At 39.2% G+C, this 23086-nt stretch overlaps 2 protein-coding genes across 2 annotated transcripts; both read right to left on the bottom strand.

The window, feature by feature from the left end:
* Positions 1–1413: 1413 nt before the first annotated feature.
* Positions 1414–3783, bottom strand: cd40lg (CD40 ligand). Its single transcript, XM_012861690.3, has 4 exons — positions 2690–3783; positions 2298–2325; positions 2110–2196; positions 1414–1998 (listed from the first exon to the last, which is right to left on the bottom strand). The coding sequence occupies exons 1-4, from the start codon at positions 2909–2911 to the stop codon at positions 1622–1624; spliced, it is 714 nt and encodes a 237-aa protein (XP_012717144.2). The 5' UTR covers positions 2912–3783; the 3' UTR covers positions 1414–1621.
* Positions 3784–4836: 1053 nt separating this feature from the next.
* tmtops3a (teleost multiple tissue opsin 3a) lies at positions 4837–21627 on the bottom strand. Its single transcript, XM_012861711.3, has 4 exons — positions 21117–21627; positions 14259–14587; positions 7889–8122; positions 4837–5880 (listed from the first exon to the last, which is right to left on the bottom strand). The coding sequence occupies exons 1-4, from the start codon at positions 21583–21585 to the stop codon at positions 5656–5658; spliced, it is 1257 nt and encodes a 418-aa protein (XP_012717165.3). The 5' UTR covers positions 21586–21627; the 3' UTR covers positions 4837–5655.
* Positions 21628–23086: the final 1459 nt, after the last annotated feature.

The raw sequence follows: 23086 nt of genomic DNA, 5'->3' as shown, positions 1-23086 counted from the left end.
GTCTGAAGCTAATTCTGAAACCCAAAAGGCCATTACAAGTCTGAGTCAGTCCAGTCATCACATTTATTTAACTTTTGATACCGCTTCTTCCGATCCTGAACATTATGTAACGCCAAAAACTGACTAAAGATGCTTTTTGTGTGCTTTCTCACAGATGGAAGAACCATTTTTATGTGCAGTGTAGAAATAAATGCTGACCCCAATTTATTAAAGTACGACAGGAAAAATCCACTGAAGCCGGCCGTGGCTGCTCTGGAAATCGGCAACAGAAAACATGTTTGTAGCGCCTCTGACGTAACTTTAAAAACTAAAAGTAAATGTTCCCCCAAAGGCCGTGCCGCCCTGGTCAGAGAGCCTTCTAGACTATAAGAAAATCAGTGCTTTGGGAACATGGAAAGCCTGAAATGGGAGGTAAACCTTTCAGGGAAATGATGCAATATGGCTGGCAGGAGGACAGTGAGGGGAGCTAAGAGGGTCTTTGGTGTATTTCTGCTCTTTGTCCTGAATCTGCTTCAGATCCTCTGCAGGAACAGGTCTGGATGTTCTCTAAGGACTCTTCAGACTCTCTGCACCAACTTTTATAAAACTGCTTCCATCTAGCAAACACCAAAAGCGGACCATCCAGACTCTTATTTTGTTTTCTTTTCCACTGTTCAAATACGCTCCGTGTTCACTCCTACTAGTATATCCTTGAAATTAGCATAAATCGATTAGATTTGGAAGGTTACAGAGTGAAACGATAAACCTAAATTTAGCTCCTCATTAAAGAGAAACCATGATGGCTAAAAGAGATCATCTTATTAAATTTCTAAAGATAATCGCCAGGATGCATTTCAAGCTGCTGTTGGTTAACCTAGAAAAGTAAAACCACAGCGTTTCAGTCTGAGCAAGAGGAAACAGTTTCTATACTTTTTCACATTAAAAATGGCTGTTTTTTTCCGGACTTAATCACTTTCCTTTTTTCTTTTTCTTTTTTTTTTTTTGTGAAGAAATGTTCCACGAGAGTAGCTATGCAATCTGACAATGAAAATGTAATAATATTAAGTCTTAAAATGTGTCATTTTGCACAGTGGTGCAGTAGGTAGCACTTGTGCCTTGCAGCAAGAAAGTCCTGGGTTCAAATGCCGGTCTGGGCTCTTTCTCTATGGGGTTTGCATGTTCTTCCTGTGCATGCGTGGGTTCTCGCTGGGGACTCTGGCTTCCTCCCACAGCCCAAAAACATGAATGTTAGGGTAATTGATCTCTCTAACGAGCCCTTAGGTGTGAGAATGTTTGTCCTGTGTGTCGTTACGTTTCCCTGTGACGGACTGGCGACCTGTCCAGGGTGTACCCCGCCTCTCTCCCAAAACCCTGTATAGATACTGGATGGGTGGATATATTCACAGAAGTAGGACAGAGAATACTTTTTTTCGAATATATAGTCCAGTTTACTTAAATAAATACAAAGCAACCATTGACAAAACAAAGAAGTAGACAATGCTATTTAATAAATTATAGTTTGGAAATGTGTCTCTGTGTACCACGGAAAGGCGTGTCGACTCGCTCCTTAGAGTGTTCTTAGTATGTGTATTCCATCCACAGTGGCAGATCCCTGGTTTTGGAGTCCTGGTCCCTGCAGGTCCTAAACCTTATACATCCCAAAGCTTGTCGCAGTCATGTCATAGTCCACAAGCGAGAGGTCGTCCACCCAGAGGCTGAGCTGGTTTCCCTTCTCCAATGTGATCACATCCTGTTGTGTGGCTGTGCACATGTGAGGGTTCAAAGAGTCCATGCCGTTGCTCAGGCTGCAGTAGGCCTTCATCACGTCCGTCTCCTTCTCACTCTGGCTCTTCCTCAGCTTGACCAAGCTGGCCAGTGGGATGGTGGCGTGGCCCTTGGAGAAGGTCACCCTGGAGTAGACGAAGTAGTCGCCGGGCTCAAGGATAGTCAGCCAGCTTTTTTCAAAGTAGTTGATCTTTTTATGAATTGAATGCTCGATGTTCCATTCAAAGTAACCAGCTAGAAAGAAAAAGTAAAAGGTTCAAGCAAACCTTTAAAAATACACTTAGGAAGGAAGTTCAATAAAAAGACACATGCTTTAATTATTATTATTTTTCTTGTATGGATTACCTTTTTGAGGAGATGGACTCTTCTTAACTACCATGCGTGCCAGGACTCTGTAGGTTGTGTCTTGTTTTCCTACGGGGGGAAAACCAGCTGGGAAGGGGAAAATCGCAAATGCAGGTCAGGCATCTTTATCTGATTGACTTTTCTTTCTAAAAGGAAAAGTACAGCTCTAATCAGTAAAATCAATGTACCTCTGGCTTGTGGTGAAGAGTAAGCTGCCTGCAAGAACAAGAAAAGGTTAAATATCAGGGGAGCATATGACAAAAGCTATTTTTCCGCTCACACTGTTTTATATCTACTTTCATAAAACGCTAAACAAGAGGTTAAAAAAAGCCTCTGAGGTGTGATTTTCACATCGTCTTCACAGAGGAGGATTTAAGTGAGGCTTTACACAGAGAAAAACGTTCGAATACGCATCAGTACCTGCCTCATAAGTTAGAGAAAACAACGCATCAGCCACAAAACAAATGAAGTTTCAACATGTTTGATTAAGGATTAATATAAAAGTGAAGGTTTCAGCTTTAGTTTGAAAAAACAAAAAACAACAAAAAAAACCTTCCTTACAAACTGGTGATCTACTTACACGTGAAATTTGTATTTCATTGTAGTACAGGTATAGAAATCCTCCAACAGACAGGAACAAGTGCAGCATAACCACACAAACCAAGAAGCGCAAAAGTGGCCTGCTGTGGCCCGGTGATGTAAGCGGAGCCGGGATGAGGACTGGCTGGGACCTGCCGAGGCGCGGCGGCACCGGCGGAGGCACCTGTGGCAGCGCCATGCTGGTCTGGTAGGTGTTGATCATGATGGAGGGGAGCGGTGGAACCCAGACAGGTCTGTCGCCCGTGACATCCCAGGCGCTTCTGAACAGATGCTCCCTCGAGTCGGAGAGTTTTTCTACATGCACTTCCTGGAAGCTTTGAGCCCTTTAGAGCTGTGAGAGATGTGACCTGTGGTGAGGACGTAAGTGTGTCGTGTGAAATACATCATACCCATGTCTTACTTCCTTAATGGCAGGTATGTTTCACATGGTTCCATGTAATGCAATGCTGGTTTATGTTAGTCAGTAAAACCAGCATTTAAAAATAAACTCTTATTTATGCCGGTAAGTTAATGTGACATTTTGTGATGCGGATAGCATGCTTAATAGGTAAATTTTCAGATTTGATTTGTTGATTTTTTTTTTTCATAGTTTATATCAGTTATCAGTTATGATATAACTAAGGGGCTTTATTATGCACTTTATTTTAATTTAATTTGACATTAAAAAAGGCTTTATACTACGCAGTCTAGCAATGTTTATTTGGGTCTTTTATGAGCACAGCAGCCTTTATATCACATTACTCTTAAAAATATTTTTTTCACAGAGAAATAAATGAGTAAAGATCCTGCAAGATGTTGCACACGGGTTTGCACAACCTGTTTCCGTGTGCATTTTAGATTTTCACTCAAGATTTTGTGCTACTATTCTGGTTGTTTTATACTTTGCAGACCACAACTGAAACCAAATGTGTGCACCAGCAGAAGGCTTTTCAGTTTGTTACGGCATTCTTTCAGTTATTCTGATATCTTTGTTAAAAAAAAATAAAGAAAGAAAAAGACTAATTTGGTTCTTGAGGTCATGCTTAATAATCATATCAGTGAAATATTTTGATAAAGAAAACAAAACAACCCCCCCCCCCCCCAAAAAAAAAATAAATAAACTCAATGTGTAAAAGATAAACACCACCCCCACCCAATGCTGGGATTTTGTCCAGCCACCACTGTAACCCTGAACATAATTAAGAAAGCAAAGATGATTGGTTTACAAATGTGTCTAAATATAAATAACTTTATTATCAACCTAAGTTAATGGTTTGCAAACAGAGCTATTTACAAAAAGTACAAAATACCGACCCAAACACACAGCCCTGTGGAACTATGTCTCCATGTAACAAAAACTTATCTGTACAACTAACAAACAAACCCACAGCATTACGGATCCTCCACCCCCATTAGTTTTTTTTTGTTTTTTTTTTAGCATCTTAACATTTAGGGCAGATGAGGAGATGGCACACACTGATCAAACTTCAAAATTAATAAAGAAAGCTGTTCCGTTTAGATTCCCATACATAGCATGTTTATCTGTGTTGAGCATTTTCACTACTTCACCACTGTACCTTGGTTGTGGTTGCAAAAGTTATGCTAAAGTGAATCATTATAATGCAGCCCAGTTTCACTGCTGCTCTGTGTTGTGTTGCACCTCAAGGTTATGCAACTGTGGCGCAGTCACAGGATGAATTAGGCTGATAAACGTTGAGTTAATGCTTCCTCTGTTCTTTTGTTCACAAAGTTCTTTCCATATTGCTTCAAAGAAAGAAAGAAAAGCAGATTAAACAATCAGCAAACTCATCTACATAGTTGTTAAAATAATTAAATGTAGATTTGTCTCTATTCTGTTTTTCAACAATTTGAGCAAGTTTGGTTGAAACACCTTAAATAGACATTTTTACCCAAAATAAATCAAAAATATGCAATTGTACTGATTGAACTACACTCTAATTGCTCTCTTTTTATATGTAAATTTAGTATATATTTAATAATGTTTTGTGTGTGCGCGTGTATTATTCTTATGGGTGAAAAATATTTCTTATAAATTTAAATTTGGGTGAAAATGTTAAAGTCCTAAATTAATCTTAATACCTTGTTTTGTGCTATAAACACTACTATGTCATATAAGGAATAAAAGCAGCATGATAAATATCTTTATTACAGGAAGGGTAAAAACCGAGCTAGTCGATGAAGGTGTCTGATAGGAAAAAAAAAACCTAAAAGAGAAGCAAATATGGGCAGAGTGCAGCTTACATTGCATGGGTGCAATGTAAGTTCTCTGCACGTGTGTTTAATTATAGCAACACATCCACTTCAAGAATATAACTATTGCTGCAGTCAGTGGTGTGAAGCTTTACGCAGACATCTTTTACAGCGTTTCATAGCTTCCCCTGGTGGTTCAGTGCGTTCTCAGCTGCAGCTCTACTGCAGGGAGTTCATGTGCGTTCAGATAATCTGAATCAACTAAACGTCGGTAATAGATTCATGTTTAGGCTCGAGTGCCGAAGGCAGAATTAAGGGGTATTGTGATCAACTTTTATGTTTTTCCTTTTTGGTCAAAATTTGATCAGCTTTAACGTTGTTAATTAACCAGGTATTATTTAAGTAGCCTAATGGTCATTTGCTAGTACTTTCTGCAGAATTCAAAGCAGTTAAACAAAAATCTATAGTGGATATAATGACGATTAAATTATATTCACACTTTTTTAGGGAGTAGTTATGTGAAGCATTTGGATTTAAATTAATATAAGCCTCTTAGAGTTAAAGTGAAACAAACACAATGTGAAAGAAAAGCTAACGTTTAATAGGAAGGTGGAAAATATGAATTAATGCCTGCGGTTTCTTGTACGATCTTGTTATTAAGCAATATTGCATTTCCGTTTATACAAACTTTGGATTTAAAAAAAAAAAAAAAAAAAAAAACGAAAACCGCAGCTGAGAAATGTAATTCCGAAGCTTTCATGGCGTGTAATGGACAAACAGGATGTTTCTGTCATTGCGGCGGCTGCAGGGAGTGGTGTTTCTGGTGCTGCGGAGTAACTGAGGCTTTGAAGGGCTGGAGGAGGTTTGTTTCCAACCATGAAAGGCATCTGACTGTTGATGTCTCAGAGCCGGCTGTTTCTCTCCCTGAACAGAGTGTGCTTCCCCGCTGCACTTCACGAAGGCCACGAAGCACCTGTAGAACTGTTTGAAACACAAAATGAGCCTAGAAGACGTCTTGTTAGAACACCTAAACTGGAAAAATTACAACAAAGAGACTTTTTACCACGCTAAAGAATCTTTTAGAGCTTGACATGAAGATATCTGTTCATTTTTTACTTTTCAAACCTGCACTTTACAGTTTACCATTAAAGAGCCAGACTTTACATTTGTAATCTATTAAAGCAATCTTTATTAACAGTTTTCTAGCCTTTCTGCAGTTCTTCTTTGGACTTTGGCTTCTTTTCCAGTCATTTGTTTAGTCATTGTTAAACAGCACCATGACAGCTAACTGTGCATTCTGCCTAAACAGAAGGAGCTGAAGGATAATGGAAGTTATCAAGCCCAACAAAACAGTAGATCAGCTGTTTCTGAATGTCAAGAAAGTCAAAACATAATCAAAAAGGGAAAAAAATAACAGTTAATATTTGATTTGCAACATGCAAAATCCATCAATTGATCAGGGTTTTTACAATAAATCTCTGAGGGAATCGCCTAGTTTTCTAAAATTCAAATTACTGTCTGCCAAACTATTTTTTTCACAGATATTTTTTTTATAGATTTCGCCAATGTGTGCCTTTGTGACCAATTCATTTCATTGAATCGTAAACAGGTATTTGTTTCCTGCTATGTATCAACACAACAATTTACAAAGGTTTATTGGCCTTTTATTGTCTACATGATTTACAGAGTTTTTCCACTGAAAATGGTCAAGACGTGAACAGAAACCTAGTAAAAAAGCAGCCAATGTCCAGAGAAAAACGTTCAAAGCTCTTGAAAAAGCCTGAAGAACTCTTGAATAAGATTATATTTCAAAATATTGGCTCTGTCAATGCAAAGCGTAAATAAATGATGTCCACCACCTAATACTTGTTTACAGAACTGATTGTATATTATGTATTATATGCAGATATTATTGTTTAAGCTGTGTTCTTTATTTTTAACATTTAATTTAATTTAATTTTGGAAGCACACATTAAAAAATTAACTGACATTCTCATCTTTAGGGTTTGGTACAATTAAACCAGTTACTTTATTTCTTAGCATATGCCTTGCAAACATATTTTTCCCCCACGTTTGTCATATGACAACAATAAACTTAAATTTCGTTTATTTGGCTTCTATGTGATAGAACAATAATAAGCTGTCCAGAATTGTTAAATGTAAGGGAAGTGACTTTGTGTTCAGTTCCCTTTACCTTGTTAGCCTTAAATATAGTCCAGTGCAACCAATAATAACCTTCAGACGTCAACCAATGAGTGAACAGAGTTCATTAGTGTATAATTTAGGCCCAGTATATATAAAGTTTATCTGTGAAGGCCTCAGAGGTTGGTTAGAGAACATTAGTGAACAACGAGCTTCATGAAGACCAAGGAACACAGCAGACAGATCAGGGATTCGCTTATAAAACAATATTTCAAGCTTTGAACATCTCACAATCCACCATTAAGGAGCCAAGAGGCCAGTCCTAACTCTATTAAACACAAGATCTAAAATCTGTTCCAGATTCTGCAGCAAAACGTAAAATATTGATGTGTAGGGATACACTCCATCCATTCATACTCATATTGACCTACTTTGGACAAACATCAGCATATATACATGTAAAATTGGTAGAGAGAGTTAAATCAACAAAGTATTGAGACAGGAGGGTTTATTACATATGCATGCTGCATGATATTAAACCATTTTTCTTCTGATTAACAATTATACATTTCTTTGTTTTGGTCTGTCACATAAAATCCTGATAAAATACATGAAATGTTTCGTCTGTAACATGAAAAAAACGAGAAAAGGCGCAAGTACTACTAGATAGACAAGGCACTGTATTTTATTTTTTGTATTTTTCCTCATTAAGTTACTCTGGTAAGAAAGCCTAGGGATATTTTCTGCTTTCTGTCATGGGATTGAGCTGAATTGCCTTATAAAAGCATGGTTGAAAGTTTTTCCTCTGCGGAGAAAACTCTGTCGTCTGCCCTTCCTGAGCTCTTACCTGGTTGTTAAAGAACACGTAGATGATGGGGTTGACCACCGTGCTGAACTTGGCCAGGATGGAGGGCACCACGCTGGCCAGGGGAGTGACCAGCCCAGACCTGCCGAAGGTGGCCATCAGCGCCGTGATGCCGTAGGGCATCCAGCACAGCATGTAGCAGGATACCATGGAGAGCACCATGAGCAGAATGTGTTGCTCTCTGCGCTGAGCAGCCGGCAGGTTAACCTTACCCACCTGGAGTGAGAAGGTGTGCAGAAGACAGAGAAGGTAAAAACGGTCATTAGGAGGAGAAACCTGAAGCAGTCAAAATCTGTTTTATTTTGACTGCTCTTTAAATCTTTTATCAAAATATGTCCTCTAATTAATATTACTGCAACACAATGTGGTAGTTTAAACCCGTTCATTCATAGAGCCCATTCATTTAGTGCCATCTAGAGGCAGTGAGTGGAATAACACAGAGACCAGCAAAAGCCCATCTCATTTCTTATCTTGCACCTTCTGCTCCTCAGGTCTCCTTGCCGCGGTCACCTTGGATCCCTGCAGAGCAGAAAGACGCTCGAAGGCTCATATCAAATTAATATTCCTTTGTTTTCCAGTCACTATTTAAAACTAAACCCAACGTAGTGCTCCAATCCGCAGTATTGATTGGCTGCAGTACACCGCTGCATCGTTGAATTCCTTTCGAATGAGCAATGTACATTTAAATAGCTTATGAGTATAATAAGCGGTATACATTTGAATTGATATGTCATGTATTTTTGGAGATAACTCCTGAAAAAAAAGATTTAGGTTAAAAATAGTGGCTCTACCAAGCCTCCTCCTTCAAGAGTGAGACATCCTTTGAAATATTTTTTGCTGAGATCAGTTTTCAGGTCTGATGGATTTGTGTTGTCGTTTGGAAATCTGAAGTTTATACAAAATCTCTGAGTCAACATATCATCCAGTCCTGGAGATTTCAGTCTAAATCAGCTTTCATGGATTTATTTACTGTTAAAATCATCTAAAAAATAAAAAAAGACTGATCTTTACACTGAAAATAAAGTAAATGCATGTGATATTTACAAAACCCTGGGAAATCTTCCTTTACATTCAATATACCACTTTACTCTATTGAATCCAGCTCAAGAAACAGTACGATCAATTGGGTAAATTACAACAGAGCGCTTTCATTTTGCATTGAACTTTACAGAAGCATTTGCTGTTTGCTTGTTTAGACATCTACTGCACCACATTTGACAGCTAATGAAATTTTTTTTTTTAAGAAGATTTTAAAAACAGGATTAAAAATAAATTCAGCTTTACAATCAATGTAAAGCTAAAACTATTAATGTTTATTTATTATTGCTGTAATTTGGATATTTCAGAAAAAGGAGACAGATGTTAGAGCAGCTAGAAGAAGAGAAGAGGGGTACATAATGGTTAAATTAGTAGGAGATTGTCAGCAATAATATTCAGGTAGCTCCACACATCCATCTCAGGATGCCTTATTGGAGATGTTTTTCAGAAGGAGGGGTCTTATCATTCTAAAAAAACGTTAAAAAACAAAACAACTGGTCTTTTTTCTGAACTTTGAAGACGTTTCGCTTCCCATCCAGAAAGCTTTCTCAATTCAAATGTCTGGAGTAGCTTGGAGTTTCAAGCTTTACATTATTGCCCAAGAAGGCGTTGTTATGGCTTAGATAGCATGGAAATTAACCCAAAACTGGTCCACCCCTTTGCAATGAGGAGTCGTTAGCGTCATTGTTGGCCTGGCTTACAGGGGAGATGTTGTGATCACCTGCATGGAGGTGACAATCGGAAGGAATCAAACCTATTGCTGTGTTGTAAGTTTTTGAAAGTTGAAACCTGAGACCTCCTCCTCTGTTTAAAGTTGGAAGGGCCTTATCAAAAATCCTTGCATATGATTGGATAAACCACTTGTCCGCCATCTCTACTGACGCGCTACGTCAACCACTCTCATCGAAACCAACCCATGACGCTGACGTTAGGGAAGATCAAGCTCTTTCCAAACCCGGACTGGAGAAGGGCAAAAACTTCGCTTCCACTAACTAAAGTCTTCAAAGCAATTCTCTGGCGTTCTTTTATAGAATTAACATTCCATCGATTGAAATAGCAGTATCACCATTGCTGCTTGTTTCCTCTCTGCGAGCCACCATCGTTGCCGGAACCCAAACAGTCGCTTCTCAGATACGTCACATCTACGAAATCCCCGCCCGACGATCCTGATTGGCTCATCCATTTTATGTGGCGTTGAAATCCCTCCCAATGGCAACGATCCCAGATTTATGTGTTGACGCCATGCGTAGCTCGGCGGACCTGCATCCATCCGGCGAGTCAGGTTAGTAAAAAGCAGGGTAAAACTAAAATTCTCCAATAACCGTGCCGCATTCATACTCACTTAAATCGTCTTTCTGGTGCTCAGTTTGAACTCCAGCAGCACGTAATGGTGCTCAAACGCACCGAGCAGCAGCCTCGTGATTGGCAGTTTCACTATTTGTGTTAAACGGCAATTAAGCAGGTGTGCCTAATAAAATGTCCAGTGAATGTGTTTTCTATTAATACGAGGAAGCGCATGAAAAAAGTAGAATAATTTTTTTAAATGCATTGATTCCAGATCTTAAATGGTTGGTTTAAAGTGTAACATCATATGTAGCTTTAATGTTGGGGGTGATCACAGCTCTCTGTGAAACATACAAATTCTTATTCATATCAGATTATATCCATTCCTGTGTTGTCAGGAAACGTCTCTGTGTTATTTCCGTTATTAGGCTTTATATCCTACTGGTGAGATTTTACCACATCAGTGTGAGTTCAATCTAAACGCTGTCGGGGGGGACTTCAAAATGTCCAACACGTCAGTTTCAGCTTTCTGTAAGGAACCAATATGAAGCGGCCACATGCAAGCGATTTCTAAGAAAAGCTAATCAATTGGTTTTCAGCTGATCTTCACGTGAAGTCTGCAGGACCCTTTCTGTGCTCTGACTCCTCTGGGAGCACGGACTTCAGAAAAAAAAAAAGGAACCAGCTTGTATAACATCGGGTATCCAATGGTAACAGGTCTGACAGGGTCTAAAAATAACCTTCTGGGTTATTCGTTCATTGCACCAGTGAAAGCCAAGAGCAACTGGGAGCCCGTAATCACCAATTATAGATATGATTGACAGGTTTATACAAAACTCAATAAAGGCAGGCATGAGTTGCGGGAAACTAACATGGGATCGTTGTTAAGAGCAAAGCCGCTGTCCCTTAATAAAGCCTCTTTCCTTCTGCTGCTGGATGAATTGATTTGCAGATTGACAAGGAGACGTCTGACAGCCACAACTCAAACTCAGACCCACATCTCTGAATATCAAAAGTACCTGGGCAGGAGAAGACAATCTCAGCGGAGCTTTTCAGATGTAAGGGGACGACAATGGAGGCTTTTTGAGTTAACTGTTCCCAAGAAAATTGCAGCAAATGTTTGTGTCGCGTATGTTTTGGACGCAGCACTTGCAAATGAGCATTTTTTTAGCTCCTAAAATTGGTAAAGGCTTTTAAGCATCAATGTAAAATACAATTAAGGCTGATATAACAAAGGTTTAGTAAAAAAAACAAATCTCTGTTCAGATTATAATTAGGAAATAACATGTTGGATGTACTCTGGAATAAAGCTCTGAGTGAAAGCTGCTCAAGGGTTTCCTCCCCTCAACTTCCCAGCCCTTCTGCAGAGAACCCGGAGGGAGAACCTGCAGACTCTTTGCTCTCTGCTGCAACACGATCCGATATGAAAATGATGCTTCTGTCAGGACTATACAGTGGTACAGTTGTTGGCAATGTTGCCTGATCTGGAGTCTTTTGGCATGGAGTTTGCATGTGCTCCCAGTTCATGTGTGGGTTCTCTCCGGGTACTTCTTCCCACAATCCAAAAGCTTGACAGTTAAGTTAAATTAATTCCCTAAATGACTTTGGTGTCGGCGTGTGTGTGGCCACGGTTGTGTCTCTGTGTTTCCCTCTGATGGACTGGCGACCTGTCCAGTTTGGTCGCCACTGTCCTCATGAAGTAATAGCAGAACGCAGCGCTTGTTCTAAAGCGGATATTAGCCGGTCAGTCATCATCAATGGCCAGGATATCTCTGATCCCTGAAACCGCCTTCCCTCCTAATCCTCCCATTTGCAGGGTCTTCCGGCAGCACCATTGCATCCACCGTGCAGAATTACACAGGAGCGTATTTGTCTGTGTGCCTCGATTAAAGCAATCGCCTCACACCTGGTCACAGTTATCTGTTAATATGTGGTTCATGTCACCCTGGTGATCATCAGGGGGGAGCAACGTGATAGCAGACGACCCCGATTAAATGTGTGCAGACTTTTATTTAAGATTTAAGACGGCTTACGGGTGTTTCTTATTTATTTATTTGAAAGGTCCCTATGTATAGTTATGTTTCACCGGTGCAAGCATGAATACCACAGGGTGGATGTGAAGTCTTTCTGACTGATCATGGTTTGAATTTGTGCTGCAGCCACAGAAAACGTTCATTTCAAAATCTCAGAGCAGAAAAATAATCAGCAGATCATAGATGCTGGGCGGAAACCTCATATATCCATTTTTTTTAGGCTTTTTAGTTTTCTTGAAAGGATCGACTATTTTGATCACCCTCCTCTTCTCCCTGTGATTCCCCACAGCGCTGGCCCAAAGATTTGTGGGGCCTTAGAAAGACTAATTTCATTTGACTCTTCCTGTTAAGAACACCAAAATCAAAAAGGTTTCAGAACCGCGTTGGTGGAATCTGAGAAAAGTTTAGTTGGCTGAACTATTTAAAATCTAAAATCAATTACCCAAAAGCTGAAAATTAAAACAGGGTGGCTTCCCCAAAGGTACATAGCCACGTTATCTGCTTATAAAAAATAAAATAAAAGGTTTTGATCACAATAAAATAGGGTTATATACACCAAGCATCCATCCTGATAGAGTTTTGATTGTGCTTTTGAGCCTAAATATAACCCTAGCACCTGGCGAGATGAACCAGTAAGGTATAACGGCAGCGGTGTGTGGGCGTTCCCACAGGGCCGTGTTTACTGCTGGCTGGGCCTGCAGTTATGCCGTTCTCGGATTAACAGCTATAAACAGACGTGGCGCCATCTACAGGCAGTATCGCAGAACTATCAGAAAGCCAGATGGCGACTAATAATTCACTACTAAATAATGCCAGACTGAGCCTGACCCTCTACAACGCCTCGCTGTAAAGCGGCAGCTCGGCGAGATCTAAGACCAACCGTTATTAATTAAATAAAAAGATCTACAGCAACTCTAAGAGCCTCATATCAGAACATCACTGAGAAAGAAAATGCCCGTTTATAAACGGAAACAGGGACACAGCATCAAGGTAAGAACAAATCCATCAGCTCATTTATTTATAATGTTGTTTGTACTTAACACTGTAGAGGCTAAGAAGAGCATTGCTATCACTATTATCACAGTATGAATATGGACGTTTACTCACGCCAATCAACTCTGCAGTCACATCTGAGGCTCGACAGGTTTAACGTCAGCTTCAGTGAACAACAACATTCATACTGTATTTTTAGCGCTATTTCAGTATTATCCCTCTTGGAATCATATATTTTCTTTTGAGTTTTTTTTTTACGATGGATCTAGGACCATTCGTCATTGTTTCCACACTTTGCTGGGAGATGCTAATAGCCGTTAGCTGCTTCCTTGTTTTATTTCCTGTTGCACACGGGCATACTTGTCGTACATACATGTGTCGTACTTCCACTGTTATCATAAATAAACACATATCACTTTATTTACTAACAAACTGAGCAAAAACAAAGCGTAAAACATGAAAATAACAACTAATATGTCAGCAGGACATGATAATCTTTCAGAAATACTTTATATGCAACAAGAGTGAGCTGATGACGTATAAATAAATAAAAAGTCAAATAACATGGCTATGTACCTTTAAGCAAATATTTCCTAGAACTAAAGTTTAAAACCTGCAATGAACTTTCCCAAGAGGTCAAAGGTGAATTGCTCACAGACTTTAGAAGAGCAATGCAGACACATTTAAAGTTGCTCCTTTATTAAAGCGGAAAAATGGGATAAGACACTGAAAATTCACTCTCCAAGAATTAATCTTTTAAATAATTGTTGCTGTGCTAGCCACAGAACGAAATAGCTGCTGGGCAGAATGAATGCCGAACCTTAATCTAAAAATATGAAAAACAAAAGAAAATGGAATAAAATGGACTTATCATTGATAATATTCCGACAATATTAGATGAAACGGGAATCAGATAACTTGCTCACCTGGACTTTGGCAGCAACAAAAGTCTTACCACACCTGCCATACGTTTCTGCAGAAATCTCCTCTGCTTTTGCACTCACCCTCCTTATAGCAAGCAGGATTCGTCCATAAGAGTAGACCATGAGCATCAGGGGCAGCAGCAAGCAGAAGATAAAGAGACACAGCACATAGGATACGCTGGTGGGCGAGCGCAGGTGCCACTGGACAGAGCAAGTGGTTCCGGGACCTTCGGGGCCGTAGCTGCTCCAACCCAGGAAGGGTGGCAGTGTCCAGAGGAGCGAGTAGACCCAGGTGCCTGCGATGAAGAGCCAAGCCTTCCTGAAGTCTGAGACGTCCACCTTAGAGGAATGCAGCACGGTGCTGTAGCGCTCGTAGGAAAGAACGGACAAGGACACCAGGGAAACAATACCTTAAACAAAAAAAAAAGGGAAAGGAGTGAAAACATATTCATCAAAGGGAGCCTCTTTATCATTTCAGTGGGCCAATTATCCACAACACAGGTGCATCTCTATACATTTTAATACCATTAAAAAGCTAATTTATTTCAGCGACACGGTTCACTAAGTGAAACTAATTATATACGTAGATCAATTTCAAGACCTTGTTTCTGTTAAGATGATTTCCTGCTTACAGCTAATGAAACACTACATTTCATTTCTCAGAAGAATAGAATATGACTTCATACCAATAAAAAAAAAAGAAAACCCCAACGTGAAACAAAAAGTACCTGCTTATAGGTTAAAGGTTGTCATTCTGGAAATGTACTTTTGATCTGACAAACGTGCATCATTGGAAGGGGACATTTCACACTGCAAAAATGGATCTAAAAATAAGTAAAATGTTCTTAAAGTTAGTGTATTTATTCTTTATTTGGGAAGGTAAATAAGATGATCTGCCAAGGGAATGAGTATTTCTACCCCTAAAATAAGATAATTAGACATCCTGCACTTTAAATAAGATGATGGAGATAAATTGTTCCTATTTTAAGTGCAAAAATCTTATTCCATTGGCAAATCATCTTAATCACCTGCTTAAATCAAGGACAAATACACTAATTTTAAGAACATTTTACTTATTTCCAGTTCCATTTTTGCAGTGCAACTTGCTGATATGTACCTCTATTATTTATGACTAAAAGGATTTTGGTCTATTGCAAAGCCAAATGATAAACTGAAACACTTTTTCTGTAACGATTTAAACAAACGAAGGACACTGCTGAACCAGAAACCCTAAACTGTGAAGATGATTTGAGATAAACGAAAGGAAGCTAGACTCACACATCTTAAGTGAAACCACGCCGTCGTTCTTCGATTAAAGAAGCCAAAATGTGAGAGATGTGTACATAAAATCAAGCTCATCCTTCTTGCTTCTATGGGATTTAAGAAAGTAAAGCATAAGAAAGCTGTACTTAATTTGCGTGCTCACTTGCTGTGTCTTTAAGAGATTCATAAAAAACCTCAAATGAAGCAATGTTGAAAGGTGTAGTGGGGATCAGGTGCCACACATTGTAAGAGACTGATGCACAAAACATGAACTTCCTCTTCTTGCAGCCAAAGGTGTGTCTTCAACTAATCACAGGGTGCGCTCAGTTTTTCACTAAGAACTTTTGCATTTTGGCTTCGTCTTGTAGTGTGGATTGAGTTCTGTGTTTTTTATATTTTTACAATTAGATTAAAGTAGTTTTTAACGTTTATTTTAATTATGTCCTGTACGTAAAACCCTTAAATTGAAAATGGGTTCACTTTCTTTTTTCAACAACTGTACTGGAGAAGGTTCAGGCAGGGTGGTCCGTTCTTGAAATAGGTTTTTAAAATGCTGTTTGACGCTATGTCAGTGTTCATCGGGGTTTATTATCACAAAGTAATTCAGCTACTTAATTTTTTCACTATTTAAAGACCTGAAATGAGGATTTATTAGGAACTGCTGTCATATTGATGGCAAGTTAGTTTCTACAATGTCTTCATAGAAAAAATAAAGAGAATTTAAAACTGAGGTCACAATGTTCTTGCTCAGTTGGTTGCTTTTTTTCCCCAGTCATCTGAGATCAACTCAGTGATTAAACGGTGTAAATCTTTCTCCAAGTTTGTGTTTGTGTTTCTTCCTGACAAGTTATGGAGGTATACAATGGCCCTTAGCAGGAATTTGGACAATACACAAACACATTCTGGATTTTACACTCAGTTTCTTCCCAAAAACAATGCAACCAAAAATCAGGAATACATTGAAATCTCATTCCTTAACCTACTGCTTTTTGTTTTGTTTTGTTTCTTAATTCCTATATTTACTTTGTGGCACTAGTGGCCTTTATAAGACAGTAGGCTGACAAAAAATGGGGAATGAGGCCTCCGAATAGGGGTCACATCCTTTCAGCACCTTGGGCCACAATTGCACCCTAACCTATGTTGTTAATGAAAATCAATGATGCCACTTGGAGTTTTGTTGGATGCATAAATCATCATTTGACACAGCTCCAAATTTCTAAATACTGAATATAAAATCATGTTGAAAAAACCCCTCATGAAAACAATTTTATTTCTCAAGCACTATTGATTTACAGGTTTAAGAAAAGGCCTTAAGATATAAAAAAACAACAACAACATAACAGTTTTTTTCATGGTTTATAATGTTAGTAAAATAGTAATAAATATTTTTAATCATTTTCAAACATGGTGACACGTCTAATCTTTGATAAAAGCTGCATTTTGGGACTGTGACCCAGAACATTTTCTCACTGCAACTCAGTTTCCCTGAACCTTATTTTTACCCCGGGGGTTGTGGGGTCCGTAATTGTGGCGTTTATGTAAATTATCTCCACTAACACTGAGGGGTCCTTCTACTGTTTTAGCCTCAGCGATCTGGAAACACACGATCTCTCACACAGTAACAGCATCAGGAATTTGATTAAAACAGTAACATTGGACCAATACTGCATTATTCTCAGGTTGTTTCATTACAAGGTAATTTTTGAAAGGTTAGTAAAGTTATTCCCAACTTTGTGGAAATTTGGAAGTAAAATGAGTTAAATAACTACTCCAGATCGTAGCAAGGAGGAAATGAATTCTAGTTGTATAAAGAAAAAGCCACGATTCATCAATAAAACTGAGCATTTTGCAGTCACCATTTATAACTCTTGCAGAATCACTGCAGAAATCATGGAGAGGCGCAACAGTGCCAAATGTTCATGTTTAGTAGCCTTCAAAGCAAGAAAAAACAGTTAATCTCAAACTGGGATTACATTCCAGAGTTCTAAAGCCATAACTGGTGATTTTGTGAATTTACTTTTTGAAACAGTATTTATATAGTTTCTTGTACTGGAGAAGTTTTCAGAAAAATTACAGATATCATTTTGAATTGCAGCCTAAAATGTTGTCCTAAAGGACCTTTAAACACACATGTCTGCTTCTTTCAAGCTCAAAGTCAAGGAGTGACACAAAATTCTAGGAGGTTGGAAGTGGTTTGTATCTTAGGACGTAAATAGTGTACAATACTGTAAAACTGCCGGTTTAAATGAGTAATATTGGTCAATGGCCTGTAGTCATAAAGCACTTTATCAAGTCCAGAGGACTCCAAAAACGCATCACGCTTCACAAACAATGGTATTGGTAAACTTGTGGGTCTGTCCGACTCCACTGGTACTGAAAGCAAAGTTCCTGCTTCGGCTGTTTACATTAAAATTGTTGAACTGTTACGATTTTGCAACCAAAACTACGATTCATTCCAATGGAATAATTTGCAACCTTTGTCCTAGAAAAGGTTTCCGACATTGAAATGCACCAACAGATGTTTTTGGGAAAAGGGGGAATATCATTCAAATGAATATTAAAGAGTTTTTTGTTTAACCTTTTATGTTCTGAAGCACAAATAACAACCTTCCTTGATTATCAGATTTTAATTTAAGAAATTAGGGTCTGCTGCTGTGTGTATGTAGATTTTATTACTTCTCTAGGATAATTCAGCTTTTTCTTTAGAGATGTATGTCTGTTAAAAAAAATCTTCTTTCTTTGAAGCTATTTTAAACCAGTTTTACTTTATAACTTCTATGGAATAATATGTTACAAGAAGAATCATTCTTTATTTGTCATTGCAACTATACCTTTCAACCAATGTTTCCTCTGCATTTATCCCATCCCTTCGGGAGCAGTGGGCTGCCACTGTGTGGTGGCGCCCAGAGAGCCTTCTGGAGCTAAGGGTCTTACTCAGGGTCAATGTACCCACAGCTTTGAGCCCCACAGTGAAAAAAACACATGGTAAACAGCCAGGGTTCAAGACAAAGATCCTGTAAATGTTCCAGGTCTCATATTTGAAACACACCTTAAATGGTGGGAATAATGAATAATTTTGTCACAAAACTCATGGCTTGTTTAAAGCTAGATCCAGAAGTACTACTGAACCTAACACGGCCGGCTTTCTGGTAAAATTATTTGATGGCCCTGGTTCCTCTAAGAGAAACTACAGGGGTGAAAAAAGTGAACCCAGGAAACTACAATGGCTCCAGTGGAACAGACCTAAACTTAAACATGAGCAAACATCGGGACAGTTTAACCCTTGTGTGGTGTTGATACTGTCATTACTCAGCCAATGTTTGTGGGTCTGGTGGATCCGTTGCATTTTCTGCTTTTTAATGCCTCACAATCAAACACTTTTATGTAAAAATACTCACCAGATGTTCACTTCATCCCAATTTCAAGTTGTATAAACAAAATATTTGGTTAACATTTGCCCTTTACCTTTGTTAGACCACATTTATAACCTTTTACTTAAAGTACTTCTTGATTTTGAGATCACACAAGTTGCTAAATGTTAGAAATGAATGAAGCAAATTAATTAAAATCATGATATGAGTGGAAACAAATTTACACATGAAGCAAGGTTTTTACAAAACTACTGATTTTTATTTCTTTGAATTTAGAAATTTCACCCATCCAGGTGCACAACACAAGCTGAACATAATGAACAACAGTCAAGACAAAACATCAGCTCCATGACTTTTAACCAATGGCCTGTACGACACACGAGGGGCAGAGTTTTACTGTGTTGCAGACATACTTTTTGCACTTGATGCATCTAAATCATGTTTTTCTGTCCATCTTCCACACTTTTGCACTGCTTCTTCTTGTTGCTGGTGTTTACAACCTAGAATAATGAAAAGATCAGGAAGAGAGGAAACACCCCTCTCTCTCACAAGACATGAGTGCCAGACTTGTACTGCAACAGCATCACACACTTACTTCAGGCTCTGCAGATTCTGGTCTGTAGGTTCTGTAGGATAGGGCAGCATTCTCCTCCTGAATCCTCCTCGTTTGGCACAAAGGATACCAGGGGTGTGTCACCCGTGTGTGCAAACTTGGAAGACTTGACTTTCGACCCGAAAACTCCAAGGATAAGAACCCCAAAGTAGGCATTTAAATAGAATTGGCCCATTTCCTTCCACCTCTCTCCAAAAACACGTCTTCCTTCTAAATTCGTGCAGTCAAGAATAATTTTCTGGATGGAATCTGGGATGAAAAGCTCAAAAGAAGACTTCATTTCCTGTGTGTGAGTAGCTGCCATTTGTGTTGGTCCTGGTTGCATCCTTATCACATTGGCAGCTTTGCAGGGTGGCTCTTTTCTTGGGAGAGAAGACCATTCAATTTAAAAAATCTTGACTTCCATATCTCCTCACTTGCTCCATGCTGACTGTCTTGTTCTTGTTCTTGGCCCTGTGGCTGGCTGCTGACGGCCTGGTCTGGTGACTTGTCTTCGTTTTGGAACTGGCTGATGCTCAATCTCATCATTCTTCAGAGTCACCGTCAGACTCTGAATTTTCAGAAATGGGATCCTCAAATTCTGAAACCTCTTCTTCTGATTCCTATCCCTCTACATTATCATCAAAAACTTCTCTCTCTCTTCCAAAATCAATTCCAGGGTCCTCTGCGCATAATATCTCTTGCCCAACTTGATCGATAGTTATAGGAAACCACACTGGCAAAGCTATATTTATGCTCTATCTACTCCATTTGTAGCAGAAAGAGTGTGAGAAAATAAAGATTACAGCAAGACAAAGAGTCAAACGTGCCCAGACAGGAGGAGGAAAGAGTGTTGATGCACAAAACATCAGTTTCCACACTTCAATTAGCCCCGGGTCCAGTGGACCCAGACATCTTATATGTAATAGAAATGTGTAGGGGGGTGTACGGCATATAGTCAATAAAATAATTTGTCTGATATATGTTCTTCACAGAAAATGAGCCAAGGCCTGTTAATCTGAGTTTTAAAAATTTATTAATTGTATAATGTTTCTTTCAGTAAAATTTTTTTACGGGTTCCACAGACCCAAACACCACATAATGGTTGAGGGAAAAAAAGATAATAATATAAGAAAAAGAAAAATAGGGCTGCAGTGCCAAATTAAAGCTAGATATCATATTAACTTCATTACAGAAACCTTCACAAGTCTCGTTGGTGTAATAAATGTAAACGTGCAGTCATAAAACTGCATGTAGTGGGGCCCACTTCAGTACATCATTGCTAAAAGTGATCACATTTGAATACAAAAAGTTTTTATTTATTTTTTCTTATAGAGTTTTATTTCACATGTAAATTTGTCACCATCTGAAAAAGAGAAATGTGCCATTTTATGAGGTGCTTGAGATCATTTTGAATAATATTTTGGAACACATTTCCCTACAACCATATATTTTATGTTTTTTTCCCCCAAAAGTGCACGCATTGTGCATTAGTAATTTGGCATTTCATTCTCCTCCTATTGTGGAATGTCCCAGTTAGAAATGAGTTTGGTGGTTACCAAACACCCTCAAATTACGTTTTTGTTTTTTGTAGCGTGTAACATATATAACAGACAGTCATTCTGCGATTTATCCCGCAAAAGCACGTTTACAAGAACGTTTAACAAACAAAACATTGGAAAAAATATAGTCTGTTATATCACGATAACTCACCAAAAAGGGAATTGGCGAAGCCGTACCACTTGCAGCCGAACTCCCCGATGAGCCACCTACCGCGCAGACTCGCGGCGAAGCTGAACGGCGTGCCGAAGACGCACACCAGCACGTCGCTCAGGCTGATGTTGAGCAGGATCAGGTTGATGGGCGTCCACAGGGAGCGGAACTTGGCGAAGACCAGCAGCGTCAGAGAGTTGTTGAGGATGCCGGCCACCAGGATGAAGCCGAGGCACACTGCCACCGCGGTGTGGCCGCTCCGACTCAGCCCATCGCGGCTCTGGGGCGTCGGGGCGTCGCTGCTGAGGCTGGAGCTGTCTGTGGCGCTTAGGTTGGAGCTGTGCAAGTAGAGGACCATAGCAGAGGAGCAGAGAAAACGCAGGTGGAGAGGAGAGGAGGCGGACTGACAGAAGGAAAGTCGTGCGCAAGCGGCTCCAAACGCTCCAGGCTGGCGCAGAGCTTTGAACATGACCGGAGCACTTCTTTATACCTGCACTCCTGAAATGCACAAAAAAAACACCCCCACCCCTTTTATTCTGCCAGGCACAAACACTTATATATTTTTTTTCTTTATACTCTTCCATTTACTATCACGGTTGCTTTTGATCACAACAGCCTGCATGAATAAATCCCTCCAAATTGGTGGCTTTCTAACTGGTAATGCATTGCCTTTCAAGGGGATTTGCTTGAGCGAGTCAAAATTGCCCCCTTTTAAGCAAGTTCCATTGGCTTTTTTTATTTGTTTGTTTGTTATTTTGTTTCTTTGTTTTTTTTGTTTGCTTTTTGACAGCACATGTAGGTCAAGTGAATGCCCAAAATCAACTTCCAATTTCAAAGTTGAAGTGGGGCCATTTACTCCTGGCGCTCCACATGTGAAACACAAATTTTGCTGCATGATTTTTGCCAAGCTGTGCGTTTCTTCTTCGGCTTTTTTCTGTGCCAGATTGTTCCTGTTTAGTTGCGTGAAGCACATTCAATTGACAGCAAAACAGTTCAGTTTGTCACTTTTACACCAGCTCATCATGTGTGTGTGTGTGTGTGTTTTTCCCCAAACTCTTTCTTGGTGATGGAAAAGCAAAAGGCCAATTCTAGTTTCTGTTTAGAGAAGCTGCAATTACTATTTTTAAATGCTAACTTCTGCTGATGGTCTCTTTGAAGCCCATAATTTATGTTTAGATAGACAAGTAAAGTGAATGAGTTGCAGTATTAAAAACTCCAACAAATCAGCACTGATGAGATTTAAAACCATAGTTCAGCATAACTTTTGTCCTCCTTTAAAGCCAAAAACATGAATGGTAGACCTTTTGGTTTCCGTTTTTCCACTGAGCCTTGTTAGTGGACACTGTCTCTTCTAGGCTGCCATGGGTTGCTCGCTCTCTGGAGCTCTGTCAGAATTCTGTGCTTCATATTAACTCCTTTGATTCGGTTCCTCTTAAAAAGATCCGTTACCCTACCCGGGTTTTGTTCTTTTGTTTAAGAGGTTCAGTTGTGAAGTTACCCATGTAGGTGTTACTTTTAGGACTTTGATTTTAATGTTTGGTAATTTTTTCCAATTGCTTTCATAGTTTTGTTTTTCTTGTGTATTTGTCTGGTTGTGATGAGCCATTCTCTGGTTTGGTAACTCCCTGATTCCCGTCTTTGGATCGTTTACCGCATTACATTTTCTTAGTTAGCTTTCCATAGTTTCCAGTCTCTTGCTTTTCTCATTTCTCTGTTGGATTTGTTTTTTGGATCCTTCCTTTTTTGGGCCTTTTGTGATCCACTGTTTTTGTTGTTGTCCCGATTGGATATAATATTTTCCCATGTAATTTTTTGTTTAGTCTGTTAATTATATTACATTTACCATCTGCTACCTACTGGCTGTTCCTCTCTCTACTTGGGTCTTCTGTATATCAAACAGGGTTAAGTGTTATTAGATCTAAACAATGTTTGTTTGTTTTTCTCAGTTGATTGAGTTCAATTTACATCTG

The sequence above is a fragment of the Fundulus heteroclitus genome, chromosome 23 (genome assembly GCF_011125445.2).
Source record: "Fundulus heteroclitus isolate FHET01 chromosome 23, MU-UCD_Fhet_4.1, whole genome shotgun sequence".
NCBI lineage: Eukaryota > Metazoa > Chordata > Actinopteri > Cyprinodontiformes > Fundulidae > Fundulus > Fundulus heteroclitus.
This window is presented reverse-complemented; position numbering and strand designations above follow the sequence as displayed.